Genomic DNA, 15,201 nt, shown 5'->3' with positions numbered 1-15,201 from the left:
AACTAGAGTCACCTGGGGAGAGACACCCTTATTTGAGAAATTGCCTCCATTAGATTGGCCTGTGAGCATGTCTGTGGGTATTTTCTTAATTGATGTGTTAGGGTCTAGGTGCCACCCCTGGGCAGGTGGCCCTAGGCCAGTGGTTCTCAACCTTCCTAATGCTCTGACCCTTTCAATACAGTTCCTTCATGCTGTGGTGACCCCCAACCATAAAATTATTTCATAGCTACTTCATAATTGTAACTGCTGCTGTTATGAATTGTAATGTAAATATCTGATATGTAACTCCCCTCAAAGGGGCTGAAACCCACAGGTTGAGAACCACTGTGCTAGGTGGTATAAGAAAATAGGCTGAGCAAGCCATGGGGAGCAAGCCAATAAGCAGTATTCCTTCATGGCCTCTGCTTCAGCTCCTGCCTCCAGGTTCCTGTCCTGCTGGAGTTCCTGCCCTGACTTCCATCAGTGATGGACTGTGATGGGGGAAATGTAAGGCAAATAAACCCTTTCCTCCGCAGGGTGGTTGTGGTGTTGGTCACAGCAGTTTAAAGCAAGTGAGGACAGGGCCTGATGTTTGTGGGGCAAGCCCTTTATCCACCGAATTATCTCTGTAACCCCGGAGAATAATTTTACACAGTATTTTTAGTGTGCCCATGTCTGCACTGTAGCTGGTCACGTGGGGTCAGCCATGGAATTTTCCACTTGGGACTTCATGGCGGCACCATAGTCGGTTTGAACTTTGGAGCCTTTTGGATTTTTGGATCGGGGATCAGGGCTGCTTAACTCATAAATCATAGTAGCCGCCGCTGTCTCTATTCTTTAACTTACTGTGAGTCTGGAAAAACATCTTCAAGCCGTAACTACAGATCCTGCTCCCCTCCTCCGCCCCCCCCCCCGAAAGTTAGAATGATTTAAACAGCAAGCACTTGGAAATATGCAGGGGACTTCAGAGCCCCATTTGGCAATCCTGGAATGGTGAGGGTAGGGTCCACCCCTTCCCAGCTGCCTCTGAAGGGCTGAGGTGTGTGTGACGCTGGCTCTGAAATCCAGACAACTTCTAAGCCATGCATTTGCCTGTTTATATGGTTTCAATGGACCGGGACAAAGCAGTCAGACACTTGCCTAGACTTTCTGAAATCATTTTCTCTCTCTCGAATGGCTTTTTATTTCTCCAGCCTCATCAGAGAATGTCAAAAGAAAAAAAGAAAAAAAAAAACACCCTATGCCTTGAAATGCCTTTAATCAGTCCTTAGACCTTTCATTTTTTAAAATCTATTCCCTTCTCTCCGCCCATCTCAAGACTTGAAATAAAACGATTTTTCCAGAAACGAATGACAGGAGGCTAGGGTGACGATTAATAACTCGGAGCCCATGCCACCACACCTTCCCTATTTAAAATGAAAAATTACCTTCTTTCCCTCTAGACTTTATTAAAAAGAGGATCAAAAGTGTGTGTGTGGGGGTTCTGATAGCATACAACCCATCATCGAGGCGCTTCTGAAGCCTCCTGCTTTGGAGCTGACTCTGCTGGCTGAGCAGTTTGGGTAATGAAATAAGACTGTGTACTTCTTGGGTCCCCGAACTTCTGATTTTTGAGCCTTCGGGTGTGGAGAGGAAGCAGATTTGCCTGGGATGAGAATGTGCTGGGGTGGTGGGCTTCCTTCCTTCTTATCTTTTTAACTGTGAAGAAATACTTCAAGAGGACGACTCCCTGAACCCAGTGGAGTGTCTGTCTTCTGTCTTTGGAGGAACAGTGGGTCTTGGGAAGCATTGGGTTCCCACCCAGCAGCAGGATACTCTGTGAAGGCATTGGTCTCCATCTACTGAGGGATTTCAATCAAGTCCTGACACCCATCTATGATTAAATAGACCCCGCCTTCCAGGAAGACAGAACAACTGATCCCCTCACTCTGAGACCCTGAGGCCAGCCACCATCTCCCAAACGTTCTTTTCCTTCCTATTTGTTATTTTTTAAACTATGTATTTGTCTGTGTGGGATGTACACGTGAGTACAGGTGCCCTCAGAGGCCAGAAGAGGGCGTCAGGTCCCCTTGGGGCTGGAGTTACAGATGGTTGTGAGCCTCCCATGTGGGTGCTGGGAACTGTGTGTCCTTCCTAACAGCAGTATCCTGTTTTGACCATTCATTTGTCTTTCCACACCAGCTCTCACCCCTGTTTGTTTAAGACAGGAACATGGGTAGTTCAGGTTGGCTTCAAATTTGCCACGTAGCCAAGAATGACCTTGAACTCCTGGTCCTCCTCAGTGGGGTTCCAGATAGACAGTGTGAGTCAGAGTTTGTTTGTTCATTTTTGAGACAAGGCCTATATATCTATGTGTAGCCCCGACTGGCCTGGAACTCACAGAGATCTTGCCTGCCTCTGTGCTGGGATTAAAGGTGTGTGTTACCACACTTGGTTATATATATCAGTTTTGATAACTCCTCCTCAGTGTTTAGCACACATGGGGCTTGCTAGGGATGTGGGTGCTATAACAGAGCAGCACATTGGCACACTCTCACAAGTCTTACAGACCCCAGAGTTTGGAGTCAAGCAACAAAGCTTAGGCTCCAACCTCTCTGGGGGTCTGATCCCTGCCTCTCCCTCCCCTGGATCTGGTGGGTGGCTGTTACCATCCTCGCCTCCCTTGGCTTGTTGCTGCATCCCACTAGGCTCTCCCTCCAACGTCACTCTGCCTCTGTGTCCTCTCTATATTGGGACAAGGTGACAGTGTGTAGCCCAGGTGGCCTGGAATTTGCTGTGGAGACCAGGCTTGTGATCTTTCTGCCTCAGCCTCCTGCCACCAAGCTTGTCCCCTCTCCTCTTCAAACAGCTATGGCTGATTAGGGATGACCTTATCCAGAGTGAGCTCAGCTCAATTCCAGCTGCAGGGACTTTATTTGCAAATAGGGTTTTGGGGTAAAGAGGCCAACCTGTGGCATTGCTGGGCCCTTTCTCTTCTTACAGCTCTGCCCTGAGGTTGAAGCCAGGCCGCATATCACTCCCCGAGGATCTGTGTCTTCCAATCTGCTCTGTATTAGGCTGTCCACGTGGCAATCGAGGGGAAAGGTCAGCCCATGAGTGGATCTTTACATTTGTTCAATGCAGCATTTATCCGAGAACCCAATCCACGTCCATTACTGTGAGTTGCCTTTGAAACTGGCTCTGTTCTTTTTGACAAACTTCTGGAAGATTTAAAAACTCGGCAACGAAATAACAAACCAGCTCTCCCTGCTCTTGTATAATATTAGAGGGACCAGCCTTAATATTATACATCCCAGGGGCTCAGGAGGGAGAACTGCTAACGGCGAGGACTATTTTCAGGAAATAGAATCTCAGCACACCGAGCTCTGTAGTCCACTTGCTTTAATTCCTCTGGCATAACATCCTATCTACACAGCTTCAGTTCTGTTCTCGTGCCTAGCTCCTTTCTTGCCTGATTTCTCTCTACACTTATCTAAGTTTTATCTTAATTATCTTCTTAATTCTGCCTCACCTAGGGCCTTTTCAGCTTGTTCTTACCCAGCTAGGACTTCCCCAGCTGGCTCTTCCTCATCTTCCATCATGTTCCTCTAGTACTCTCTTCTAGCCCTTCAATCTAGTTCTTCCCCATCTTGGTTTGTTCCTCTCCAGTTCTTACCCATCTAGTTCTTCCATTCTCTTCTCTCTTCTCCAACCCATGCCCTGGAAGTCCTGGTATAAGAAGGGAGGGTCCAAACTAAATCGTGTAAAGCTATTGTTTAATGTCCACCTGACCTAGGCGGTGTCCCTTTGTGGAATTTAAGTCAGGAGATTTGTATGTGGGGAAAGTTAGGTGCCCACTTGGGCAGTGTCTCCTTGTGGAATTTACCTTAAGTCAGGAGACTCACATGGGGGCTGTTATCACTGTTATCTTTGGAAGTTGGGAGCCCACCTGGGTGGTGTTTCCTGTAGTCCTTGAAAGGGAGATATCTGATTCCAGAGAAAGCCTTTCCTGAGGCTGTTCTCCAAATTCCTGGAATGTGTATGTCCAGAGAGTGATCAGTCCACACTTAGCCCTACTAGGGGAAAAGTCAATTGGGAAAACTATGAAGGCACACATGATTTTCATGACAGAAGATAGCTGATATATAACAAGCCAAGTAACACCAAAAACTCCTTGGGATTTGGCTTCCTCTGGAGGAATTCTCTGATCCCTCCAGGTAGTGACTTTGCCATAACCAGCTGAGTTCTTATGATATATTCCTGTGGCCCGCAGCACCCTGCTCCCAGACTTCTGTCCCCACTGGTCCCTCAGCCTGAGGCACCATTCTTCACTGTTGGCATGGTGACCCTTCTTGTTCTTACCAGCTGACATGTGGCCTCCTCAGGGGGCATTGTAATCGGACTTTTTGTTGGGACCATTAGCTCCAAATAATGACATAGAAACTTACTAATTATGAAAGCTCGGCTGATAACTTAGGCTTGCTTCTAGCTAGCTCTTATAACTTAAATTAACCCATATCTTTTAATCTATATTCTTTTAGTGGCTTGGTTACCATTACTCACTATTGCCCATGATGCTTGCTCTGCGTCTCCTGGCGTCCCCGCTTTTCCTCTTCCCATCTTTTTCTGGGCCTGGAAATCCTGCCTCGCTATTGGTCATTCAACTTTTCATTAAACCAATCAGAATGACACATCTTCACAGTGCACAAAAAGATTATTCCACAACAAGGCATTCCTTAATCACATCCTGAGGAAGCCTCCTCCGCTCCCCTCTTTCCTCTGACTCCATCTGTCCTTCCTTCCTCCCTCCCTCCCTCCCTCCCTCTCTCCCTTCCTCCCTCCCTCCGTTCCTTCCTTCCTTCCTTCCTCCTTCCTTTTTTCATGGTGCTGGGTATCAAACCAGGACCTCAAACTTCCTAGGCAAGAGCACTACCCCTGAGTCTCATCCTAAGCCCTCCAGTTTCTTTCTTTCTTTCTTTTCTTTTCTTTCTTTTTGTTTTTTTTGTGGTTTTTTTTTCGAGACATGGTTTCTCTGTGTAGCTTTGTGCCTTTCCTGGAACTCGCTTTGGAGACCAGGCTGGCCTCGAACTCACAAAGATCCACTTGGCTCTGCCTTCCAAGTGCTGGGATTAAAGGTGTGCGCCATTTAGGTTGGGGATTTCGCTCAGTGGTAGAACACTTGCCTAGCCCTCCAGTTTCTTAACCGAACTGCTTGCTTTGGTTTTGGTGGTCTGGGACAGGGACTGGCTGTGTCACTGGGGATGACTGAAGATTTTCGCTGGGTACTTGTAGAGCCACATACAGTTGTAAGAGAAGGTCACAGGGGGTATCTGAAAGGCTTCCCTCAGATTCTGTTAATGGTCACATCTTGATAAATGATTATAGATGAACAACCAGGGTACCGATATGGGTGCAGTTCAGTGATCTTGCCCAGATGTGTCCAGCATTGTGTGCATGCACGCATGTGTGTTTGAGGTGTGTGTGTGAGTATGCATTTGGTTCTGTATAATGTCCCATGTCTACACCACTGTCAAAATAATGAATGACATATCTTGTGTTGCTATTTTATAGCCACCTTCCTCCCATCACCTCAAACTCCCCCCCCCCAACCTCTGGCATCTGCCAATCATGTCTAAAAGAGTTGTTCTCTGTAAGGCTGGGGAAATGGAGTCAGAGTGAGCCCTTTAACATTAGTCCAGTTGTAATCCCTGGAGACCCACCTGAGCTCTGTGTGTGGGTCCTCAGCTCCTTCATGCAGCAATGTTGTATCTATGGTTTGTGCGGACCATCTGTTAGCCGCTCACCATCAGCAACTATCACACAGTTTCTTTCCCTGTAACCACGTGAAAGGCCTCCAGAAACTTATCTGCTTGTCCATCAAGTCTGGGTCCAAGTTGGAGTCAGGTATTAAGATTGTTCCATAGGTGGGTAGCTTGGATGTCATTGGCCCCCCAAAAGCTCATAGGGTGTGGCACTATTAGGAGGTGTGGCCTTGCTGGAGGAAATGTGTCACCATGGGGGCGGGCTTGGAGGTCTCCTATGCTCACACTGGGCCTAGTTCAGCTCACTTCCTGTTGCCTACACACTATGTAGAACTGTCAGCTTCTTCTCCAGCACCATGTCTGCCTGCCCACTGCCATGTTCCACCATGATGATAATGGACTAAACCTCTGAAACTGTAAGCCAGCCCAATCAAATGTTTTCCTTTGTAAGAGTTGCCGTGGTCATGGTGTCTCTTCACAGCAACAGAAACCCTGACTAAGACAATAGGCACACATCACCCTTGGCAATCTTTTAGAGCACCCTGACATGGTTGGATGTCAGGACCCATAAAAGGCAGGGACTGACTGCTTTGCTTTGTGAAGTCTTCGGGGTGTGGAAGGCGAGGCTGCTAAGTGAGGAGAAAGCAGGGAGATTTCGGTTTTGTTTGTGAGGGCCAAGTGGTGTGATAGGATGTTATCAATGTGTTTGCGATGTAGCACATGTGTGAACTGATGTGCGTGTGGTATAATGAGCATCTGGCATAGTGAACATGAGGTCTATGTGCATCTGATGAAACATGCCTGTGCTATCATGTACTTAGGGACAGTGTGTGTCTGGAGTAAGGTGCATGGGATGTGACATGTGTATGCTTTAATGTGTTATGGTCTGATGTGTATATGATGTGGTGTATGTGGTGCAGCATGTCTACCATAGATCATGTATGTGGTGTGAAGTCCCTATGATGGCATGTGCTTATGCTATGAGGTATGTATGATGCAGTACACATGGCATGAAGTGCGTGCAGACAACATGAGGTGTGTGTTATGCATCATAATGTGAGCCACACACAAGGTGGTCAACACAAGTGTGAGGTACATCAAGATGATAGATACACAGCATGAGGTGTGCAGGAGGTGTGTGTGCACATAGCATGAGGTGTGTGTGACCTGAGGTGCAAGGAGGCAACATGTGTATCATTTACTTAATGTGCAGGTGCCAGAGCATGCACATTGTGTAGGGTGCATATGTTGGAAGGTGCATTTGATGCAATGTGGTACACTGGACCCATGAGGTGACCTGTGTGTGCTGTAAGGCACATATAATGTGACCTGTATGTTACATTGGGTGCAGAGGATGTGTGCTGCATACTGCATTGTGTACATATGATGTAACCTGCGTGTGAAAGGGTGTGCAGATTGTGTAAAGGTGCACATGATACATTGTGCTGAGTGTAACCTGCTGTGATGATGTAAGATGCTCATGGTGTGATGCACATATGGTAAGGTGAGGGTGGCGGATCTCTGCCCAGGCTTACCTGCATCTGTTTGTCCATGTGATGTAAGGACTGACCTGCTGTGACGTCAGATATGCATGATGAGACACATACGTGGTGAAGAGTGGATGGTGGATCTCTGTCCACAGCAGGCCCACCCCTTTGCCTTTTCCTTACCTGTGTCTCTCTCTGTTCCTTTGCTCCTACCCAGGTGGGAATCTCTCCAAACAAGACTGGATCATCCAGTGGCCCACCACGGAGCCAGGGCAGGACAGCAACCCTGTGTGCCCCCCGGAGTCCAGCCCGTGGATCCGCACCCACCTCTCCCAGAGCCCCAGGGTCCAGTCCAAATGTATCCAGCCCTTTTGTCACGCCAGCCCTACGCCTGGGACTCCTGTGTACACCCACGTGGACAGACTCACCGTGGATGCCTACCAGAGCTTGTGCCCGCCGCCACCCCTGGAATCAGGCCACCGCTCACTGCCCCCCTCTCCCCGGCAGCGGCACGTAGTCCGCACCCCACCTCGCACCCCGAATATCGTCACCACCGTGACCCCTCCTGGCACACCACCCATGAGGAGGAAAAACAAGCTGAAACCTCCAGGGACGCCACCACCCTCCTCTCGGAAACTTATCCATCTGATTCCCGGCTTCACAGCGCTGCACAGGAGCAAATCCCACGAGTTCCAGCTTGGGAATCGTGTAGACGAGGCCAACACACCCAAGTGAGTAGGGTCAGTGGGTGCTCTGGGGTGGCTGAACCCCGGGAGCTGCTCCTCTGAGGAAGCTGGAAACAAACAGTGGTGTGTCTGTGGGTCTAGTTAAAGGAAGGTGGCTTTGCTCTGTGTGTTCTGGGAAAGTAGGTTGGGAGGAATTTTCTGGAGCTGGCGATTACTCTTTACAGGATGGTCTTTAATATTTCTGAGGGTTGGTAGGGCATTTCACAGCTTGGGGCTAAATTTAAGCTGTGGCCCATTTTAGTAGATAAGACTCGCTGGGACACAGCCAAGCCATCCTGTCAGTGTTGTCTGTGAGTACTTTGGGCAACAATGGCAGGGTTGGGTATGGCCCACTGAGTCAGAAATCCTTATCCTTTGGATAGAGGCAGAAGGGAGCTGGCCCCTGCAGGGTCACCCTCCTGCTGGCCCCAGAAATAGGTAAAAGTTACATGATAGCCAGTAGGCATATTAAAGCAGGTTTTAAATAGGAAGCTATATGACTCTACCAAAAATAATTATCATTCCAACATAGCGTCAATGTAAAGTGTGGTTGTTAAGGTAATTCTTTGTTCTTTATCAGGTCTTTGACATCCAGGAGGAAGTCAGGGGAGTGGGCAGAAGGCCCCATGTGGATGTGGGGGCTGGGCACATAAAAGAGACTACACCAAAGAATTAGGCAAGGAGTGACATCACTTATGACCTCTAAAAGGCTGAGACCACCTGAGTGCCACACAGCAGGTGTGTGAGGAAGTGAAGCAGGTCCTCTGCACACAGGGGAATAGTATTCAGCAGTTAGGGGGGGGTCAGTTCTGATATCTGCTATGATATAACAGTCGAGTCTGTAGACAGGAAGTAGAATGGTGGTCCGCTGGAGTTAGGGAGAGAGAACTGGGGTGGGGGGGCAATATTCAATGGGTACAGAATATGGGATGAGGAAATTCTCTGGTGATGGTTGGTGGTGTTATTTACATAATGCGGGAAGCTAATGCCTTTGAGGTTACATTAAAAATTGCGTCACGTTGTTAATTTTCATGTTAAGTTCATTTTGCCACAAACAAGAGAGTTAGGGTCCTGTCATCCAGGGGTTCACAAACTGTGAAGGACCAGGCAGTAAACAGAGCAAATATTTTTTGGCTGTGCCAGCCACATGGGTTTGTATTGTCATTGCCCAGCAACCAGAACAGCCTGTCCACAGCAGGTAAGCAAATGTGCGTGGCCATGCGCCAATAAAACTTTATCTATAAACACAGCTTCCATCTGGTCTTGGCTGTGGTTTGTCTTAAGCCCTGGTAGAGAGGTTGTCTCCCTTCTGAGGTGCTGTAGAGAGGAGAGGGCGACTGGATGAAGGCTGTTCCAGCAGCTGGGAACCCAGCCTTGGAGACAAAAATCACTTGGTCTCTCAGATGTTGAAGCAAACGAAAGAGGCTTTTCTCATCAGAATTAGAGTTGATGTTTGTGGTTTAATGAGATCTATAGAGGCCGGGGCCTGGAGACCTGAGGTGAGGAGGTGGGAGAGTGTCCCAGGGAGGCTGGTGGTGAAATTACCGAGGACAGTGGGGCGGGGACTGGGGTCTGCCTCTCACCATCCCTGTATGGACTTTGAAGTGACTCTCACTTACCAGCCTGCAGAGTGTCTGGACCTATGGCATTTCTTAAGAAATATTTTTTAGTTTTTGAACTTAAAATATAATTACAGCATTTTTGCCTTCCAATCCTCCCATGCACCCCTCACCCGCCTTGCTCTATCCTAAGTTCATGGTGTCTATCTCTTTAAAAAGATATGTATATATTCCTAAATATATAAGTATAGCCTGCTGAGTCCATACAATGTTACCTGTATGTGTAAGTTTTCAGAGCTGAGCATTTGGTATTGGATAACCGATTGGTGTGCTCTTCCCAGCATGCCTCAGTTATCTGTAGTTCTTTGTCTAGGGATGGGGGCCCCAGGAGACCCATGGCACTTTAAAAAATAAGATGTATTTATTTATTTTATGTACATGAGTGCTCTTTCTGCACATATGCCTTTATGCCAGAAGAGGGCATCAGACCCTGTTACAGATGCTTGTGAGCCAACATGTAGGTGCTGGGAATTGAACCTAGGTCTTTTGGAAGAGCAGCCAGTGCTCTTAACTGCTGAGCCATCTCCGTAGCCGTAACCTATGGGGCTTTATCTGTACATTGGAGACTGTCCTTCTGTGTTTTCAAGGCTACTTCTCTCCAGGAGACCTTGACTTTGTCTGACATATCAAAGCCACTCCTTCCTCAGCACCCAGCCGCTTTGGTGCTCTTCATCCTCCTCCCCTTCGGTCCTCCCTCCTCCCTGCTCCCTTCCCTCCCTCCCTCCCTCTCTCCCTCTCTCCATTCATTCCTCTTCCCCTCCGGTCCTCTCTCCATCCCTTCTTCCCTCCCTCCCTCCCTCTCTCCCTCTCTCCATTCATCCCTCCTCCCCTCTGATCCTCCCTCCATCCCTCCTTCCCTCCTCTCCATCCCTCTCTCCCTCCTGTCTTCCTCCCTCCCTCCCTCTCTCCCTCCCTCCCCCATCCCTCCCTCTCTCCCTCCTGTCTTCCTCCCTCCCTCCCTCTCTCCCTCTCTCCATTCATCCCTCCTCCCCTCTGGTCCTCCCTCCCTCCTTCCCTCCTCTCTATCCCTCTCTCCCTCCTGTCTTCCTTCCTCCCTCCCTCCCCCAAGTCCTCTCTTTACCCCTCCTTCCCTCCAGTCTTCTCTCCATCCTTCCCTTTTTTCTTCCTTCTCCTTCTCTTCTCCATCTTCCTTTCTTTCTCTCATTTCTTCACCCAAAAGCTCCGGGGATCAATCCCAGGGCCTCTCCCATGGCAGACAAACACCATGCCGCAGAATTTCTTAGTGGTTTCCAATCACCGGTGTCTTTCACGACGAGGCTTAGGATTCAGAGATTCGGAACACGCATCCCATCTAGTTGTCACTTCCCAGAGGCTTCTGCGGAGACTGTTGGCTGAGCCTTGTTATTGCTCTGTATAGGAAGTTCTGAGTCCTCCGCTTGCCCTTCAGTGTTGATAAATGCCCCTTTCTCAATCCCAGGCCCCGGATTGGACTCTGAGGAAACAAGACATGGTATTCAGGCGTGAAATTAATACTGTCAGGTGAATGAATATGAGAATCAGATTTGGAAGTAGAGAGAGACACAGATCTGTGGCTGTCACCCTGGTCTCTGACTGAGCAGGCACGTGCAGACAGGGTGGCCGTGGGTGGCCATGTAGCTGCGCTTTTTGCCTCCTGATGTGACGATCTGGACCCAGGGACTTGGCCGTGCCAGGCAAGCGTTCTACCATATCTCCCTCTGGGTAGTTGCAGATTGCTACCCAGGCTCCTTCAGCTGGGTTAGAACCCTGCTTTTATCTTGGAGCCACAGGAAGTTAAGTTTGAGGTGGAAGTCATGGAGACGCTCATGCCAGGCTCCAGCTGGCTGTGATTTTGTCCCCTTCTATAGGTAGCATGTGCCGAGGGTTTGGTGACACCCACCAGCCTTGTGTGTAACCAGTTATCGCAGTGTGGAGTCTTCTACCTAGAACCTGTGACCATGGGGACACGTGTCATTGGTTCAATCCAACAGTTACTGAGTGTGAGGTGTGCCTGACACTCTGTGTGTTGTAGCCGACAGATTCTCACAGCCAATAGGAGAGCCAGTCAGCATGGGCTGAATGTCTTGTGTCTGGGATGTTTGCATCCGCAGAGGGGAGGGACGAGGTAGGTGGTGGTTCAGACTTTGAATTTTTCAGAGTCTCGTGTGCGCAGTGAGATCTCTCGGAGGACTCAAGTCTAAAAATGAAATCCTTTCGTATCTTATATGCACCTTAAACACACAGCTTGAATGAAGGTAACCTTATACTTCATTTATTTAGTGTGAATATATGCGTGTGTGTGTGTGTGTGTGTGTGTGTGTGTGTGTGTGTGTGTGTGTGTGTGTGTGTGTGTGTGTGTGTGTATAGGACAGACAACCCTGGTGTGGTTCCTCAGGTGTCATCTACATCTTCGAGGCAGGGTCTTTTTCTGTCCTGGAGCTCACCAAATCAGTCCCTGGTCAGTGAGCTTCAGGGATCCACCTGCCTCTGCACCTCCCATACCCCACAGCTACCAGCATACAGCACCATGCCTGGTTGTATTTCTTTGCTTTTTTTACATAGCTTCTGGGGATTGAACTCAGGTCCTCATGCTTGCAAAGCAAATATGTTACAGACTTAGCCATCATCCCAGCCCTTTATACTACATTTTAAATAAGTTTGCTTATGAAACCAAGTTTGCATGCCCTGAAGGATCGATCATACCCGTGGTGTCATGTGAAATGCTCAAGGAGTCTTAGATTTGGGACAGTCGAACATCCCAGATGCTCAGTGACTTGTAAAAAACTCATTGCATTTACATAAGATTCCAAGACATGAAATCAGCTTGTGGTTAGTTACAAAACCTACTACAGTGTGTGTGGTTGCTATACTGGGTTGTTCAATAACATCTGCAGGAAGGAGGGGTCTGTGCTCAGCACAGGGTTCTTTCAAAGAGTCGTTTTGTTCAGTGGTTGATTGATGCCTCCCGTGCAGACCCTATAGTCTCTATAGGCGGTGTAACTCCAGCAGCTCATACTCTGGAGACCAGTGTCAGGCCTCAACCATGCCCTCTACTCCCCTCCTTTACACATTTGTTGCTTCTCAGCTTTGGGGATCCCTGTCCCCCTAGAATAGCATTTAGTCAAGTTGTGGGGCAATGGAATGTGGATCTAAAGACCCACATGTCACTTCCTTTTGTAGAAATGGAAAAGGAGAGGTTTTTTTTTTTAATCATTTATGTGCATGCAAGTCTGTGTGTGTGTCAGTGTGTGTGCATGTGTGTAAGTGTGCTTGTGTGTGTGAGTGTGTATAGTGAGTGTGCTTGTGTGGCATGCATGTGTGTGTGAGTGTGCAGTATATTAATGTGTGTGTGTGAGAGTGTGCATGTGTGTGTGGTACACTTACCTGGGCATGCGTGTGGAGACAAGAAGTGAACATTGAGTGTTCTCTATTCCTATGTTCTTCTTATTCCTATGAGGCAGGGTCTCATCCAACGCCTGGAGCTGGGCTGCAACCAGCAAGCCCCAGAGATCTTCTCGTCTCCTCCTGTACCTTCCCCCATCAGTGCTGGGGTTAGGGGTATATACTGCCACATCTGTCTTTTTATTAAAATGTGAATGCTGGGGATTTTAACTCAGGTCATCATGCTTGCTCAGCAAGAGCTCTCTCTTACCTGCTAAGCTGTCTCTCTAGCTCTGGTTAGTTTTTGATTTGGGTTCTTAACTACGTCTGGATCTGAGATCATGGATCTCCTTGCCTCAGGACATTGAGGGTTGAGCATGGAGGTGTGTCCCTGTATTTGCTGGAACTTGAGTTTATATCACTGTGATTTATATCCCTGGAGGAGAGACAGGGTGCTTGCCTATTATGGGATCATGATTTAGACTTACACACTGCAGGGCCTAAACAATTATGGGAGGATTTAAGAGCCACATGAGATAATTTAATACTTAAAATTATTTAATATTTTAACATTATCAGAAAAAAACAGGGATGACATCTAGTGGTATCATCAGGTGGTATTTGGTACTTACAATGAGGTTTTATAAAAAGTCAACTTAAAGAAACTGGTGAGCTGGCTGAGCTAATGAAGGTGTCTGCCACCAAGCCCGAGGACCCGAGTTTAATCCTTGGGGACCCACATGGTGGAAGGAGAGAACTAACTCTCATAGGCTGTCCTCTGACATACAAGCCACCCCCAACAAATAAATAAATAAACAATAAATATATTTTAAACTAAAAAGAAACAGTTAAGATACAATGGACAGGAGTATGAAGTGTCCCTATATAACACAGTGCTACAATGAATATACCCAACAGAAATGAGAACTGGAAACAACCCAGGAGGAAATATTAGACTTGGAGGGACTGGAGAAGATGGCAGGATTGTTCTGGGGTGACACATTGTGTCAGTCATTCAGTCAGCAGAGAGAAAGAGAGATGGATGCCTGGGTTCAGCTTGCTTTCTCCTCCTTATGTAATCCAGAATAGTGACCCATGGATTGGTACCACCATACTTAGAGTGGTCTGCCAACCTCCATGAACCTAAGCTAGGGAACCTCTCAGCAGGCTGTGTGGAGGCCCCTGTTCCAGGTGAGTCCAGGTCTGGCCAAGTTGACAATCCTTATTAGCCATCACAACCTCAAGGCTTTAACTCTGTTGGGAAGGGATGGTTAGTCCTTCCTTGGCCTTAGAATGTGAGCCTCAGGTTAGGAAGAACTCAGGAGCAGGCAGGAACTAAACTGTTTGGGTGTATTTATTGATGGGTATGCTGGTGCACACCTGTGATCTCGGCATTCAGGATGCTGAGGCAGAAAGATTGCTGGTAGCTGGAGGATGCCCATGTTACACAGTGAGCTCAAGGTCAGCCTGAGCTACAAAGGGAGGCTGTGTCTCAAAACATCAAAGCCAGGGCTGAGGAGATGGGTCAGTGGGTCTGGACTTGCTGCAGAGGCACTAGGACCTGAGCTCTGATCCCAGCACCCACACAAAGGTGGGGCATGACTACTGCACCCGGAACCCTAGTGCTGTGGGCAATGGAGATGGGCAGATGGCTAGGGCTTGCTGGCTTCTGGGCTAGCTCCAGGATCAGTGAGGGACCTGTATCAAAGGAGTAAGGCTGAGTGGGACACTTATCATCACTTACTATCACCTATTAACCTGCACACACTCACACGTGCACATACACATGAACTGCACACACATGCATGCACACACACAAATGCACACACACACACACACACACACACACACACACACACACACACACACACACACCATTCTTCCACCTAAGTCTTTGTGCTTCCACTTGAGGGTACCCTGTGTGATTATGGTGCTGGGATTGCCTATGGAACCACCCACACGTTGATCCTCTGACCTCGGCCCTGCTGCTTACATGAACCCAGGGACTGCCAAGCCATTAGTGGCTCAGGGGGGTCTATGTGGCTTGAAGATGAGTCTCTGGACCGAGACTCTGAGAGATAGCAGCTCAACAGTATACAAGTAAGTGGAGGCAGCCCCGAGGTCTTCGTTTATCGGTAGAATTTATGACTTCTTTTTATCTTGTTCTGTGGTAATCAGGTTGAGTTTTTCTTCTCCATCCCCCTCTGTGCTTAGCCAGTGGTACCAGCCTTCTGGGAGGAAATGTCTCTTGCTTGCCAAATTAAAAGCCCCAAATTTGTTCACTCTGGAG

At 48.2% G+C, this 15,201-nt stretch overlaps 1 protein-coding gene across 1 annotated transcript in view; it reads left to right on the top strand.

Annotated features, from left to right (window-relative positions):
* Ksr2 (kinase suppressor of ras 2) overlaps positions 1–15,201 on the top strand; it is a 248,108-nt gene that overhangs the window by 52,005 nt on the left and 180,902 nt on the right. The window contains exon 4 of the mRNA XM_036171660.1: positions 7,425–7,938. Coding sequence (XP_036027553.1) covers positions 7,425–7,938 — 514 coding nt within the window. The remainder of the gene's footprint in view (positions 1–7,424; positions 7,939–15,201) is intronic.

Source organism: Onychomys torridus, chromosome 22 (genome assembly GCF_903995425.1).
Source record: "Onychomys torridus chromosome 22, mOncTor1.1, whole genome shotgun sequence".
In the NCBI taxonomy this organism is placed as follows: Eukaryota; Metazoa; Chordata; class Mammalia; order Rodentia; family Cricetidae; genus Onychomys; species Onychomys torridus.
Note: the sequence above shows the minus strand (reverse complement) of the source record. Positions and strands in the feature narration are given on the sequence as shown.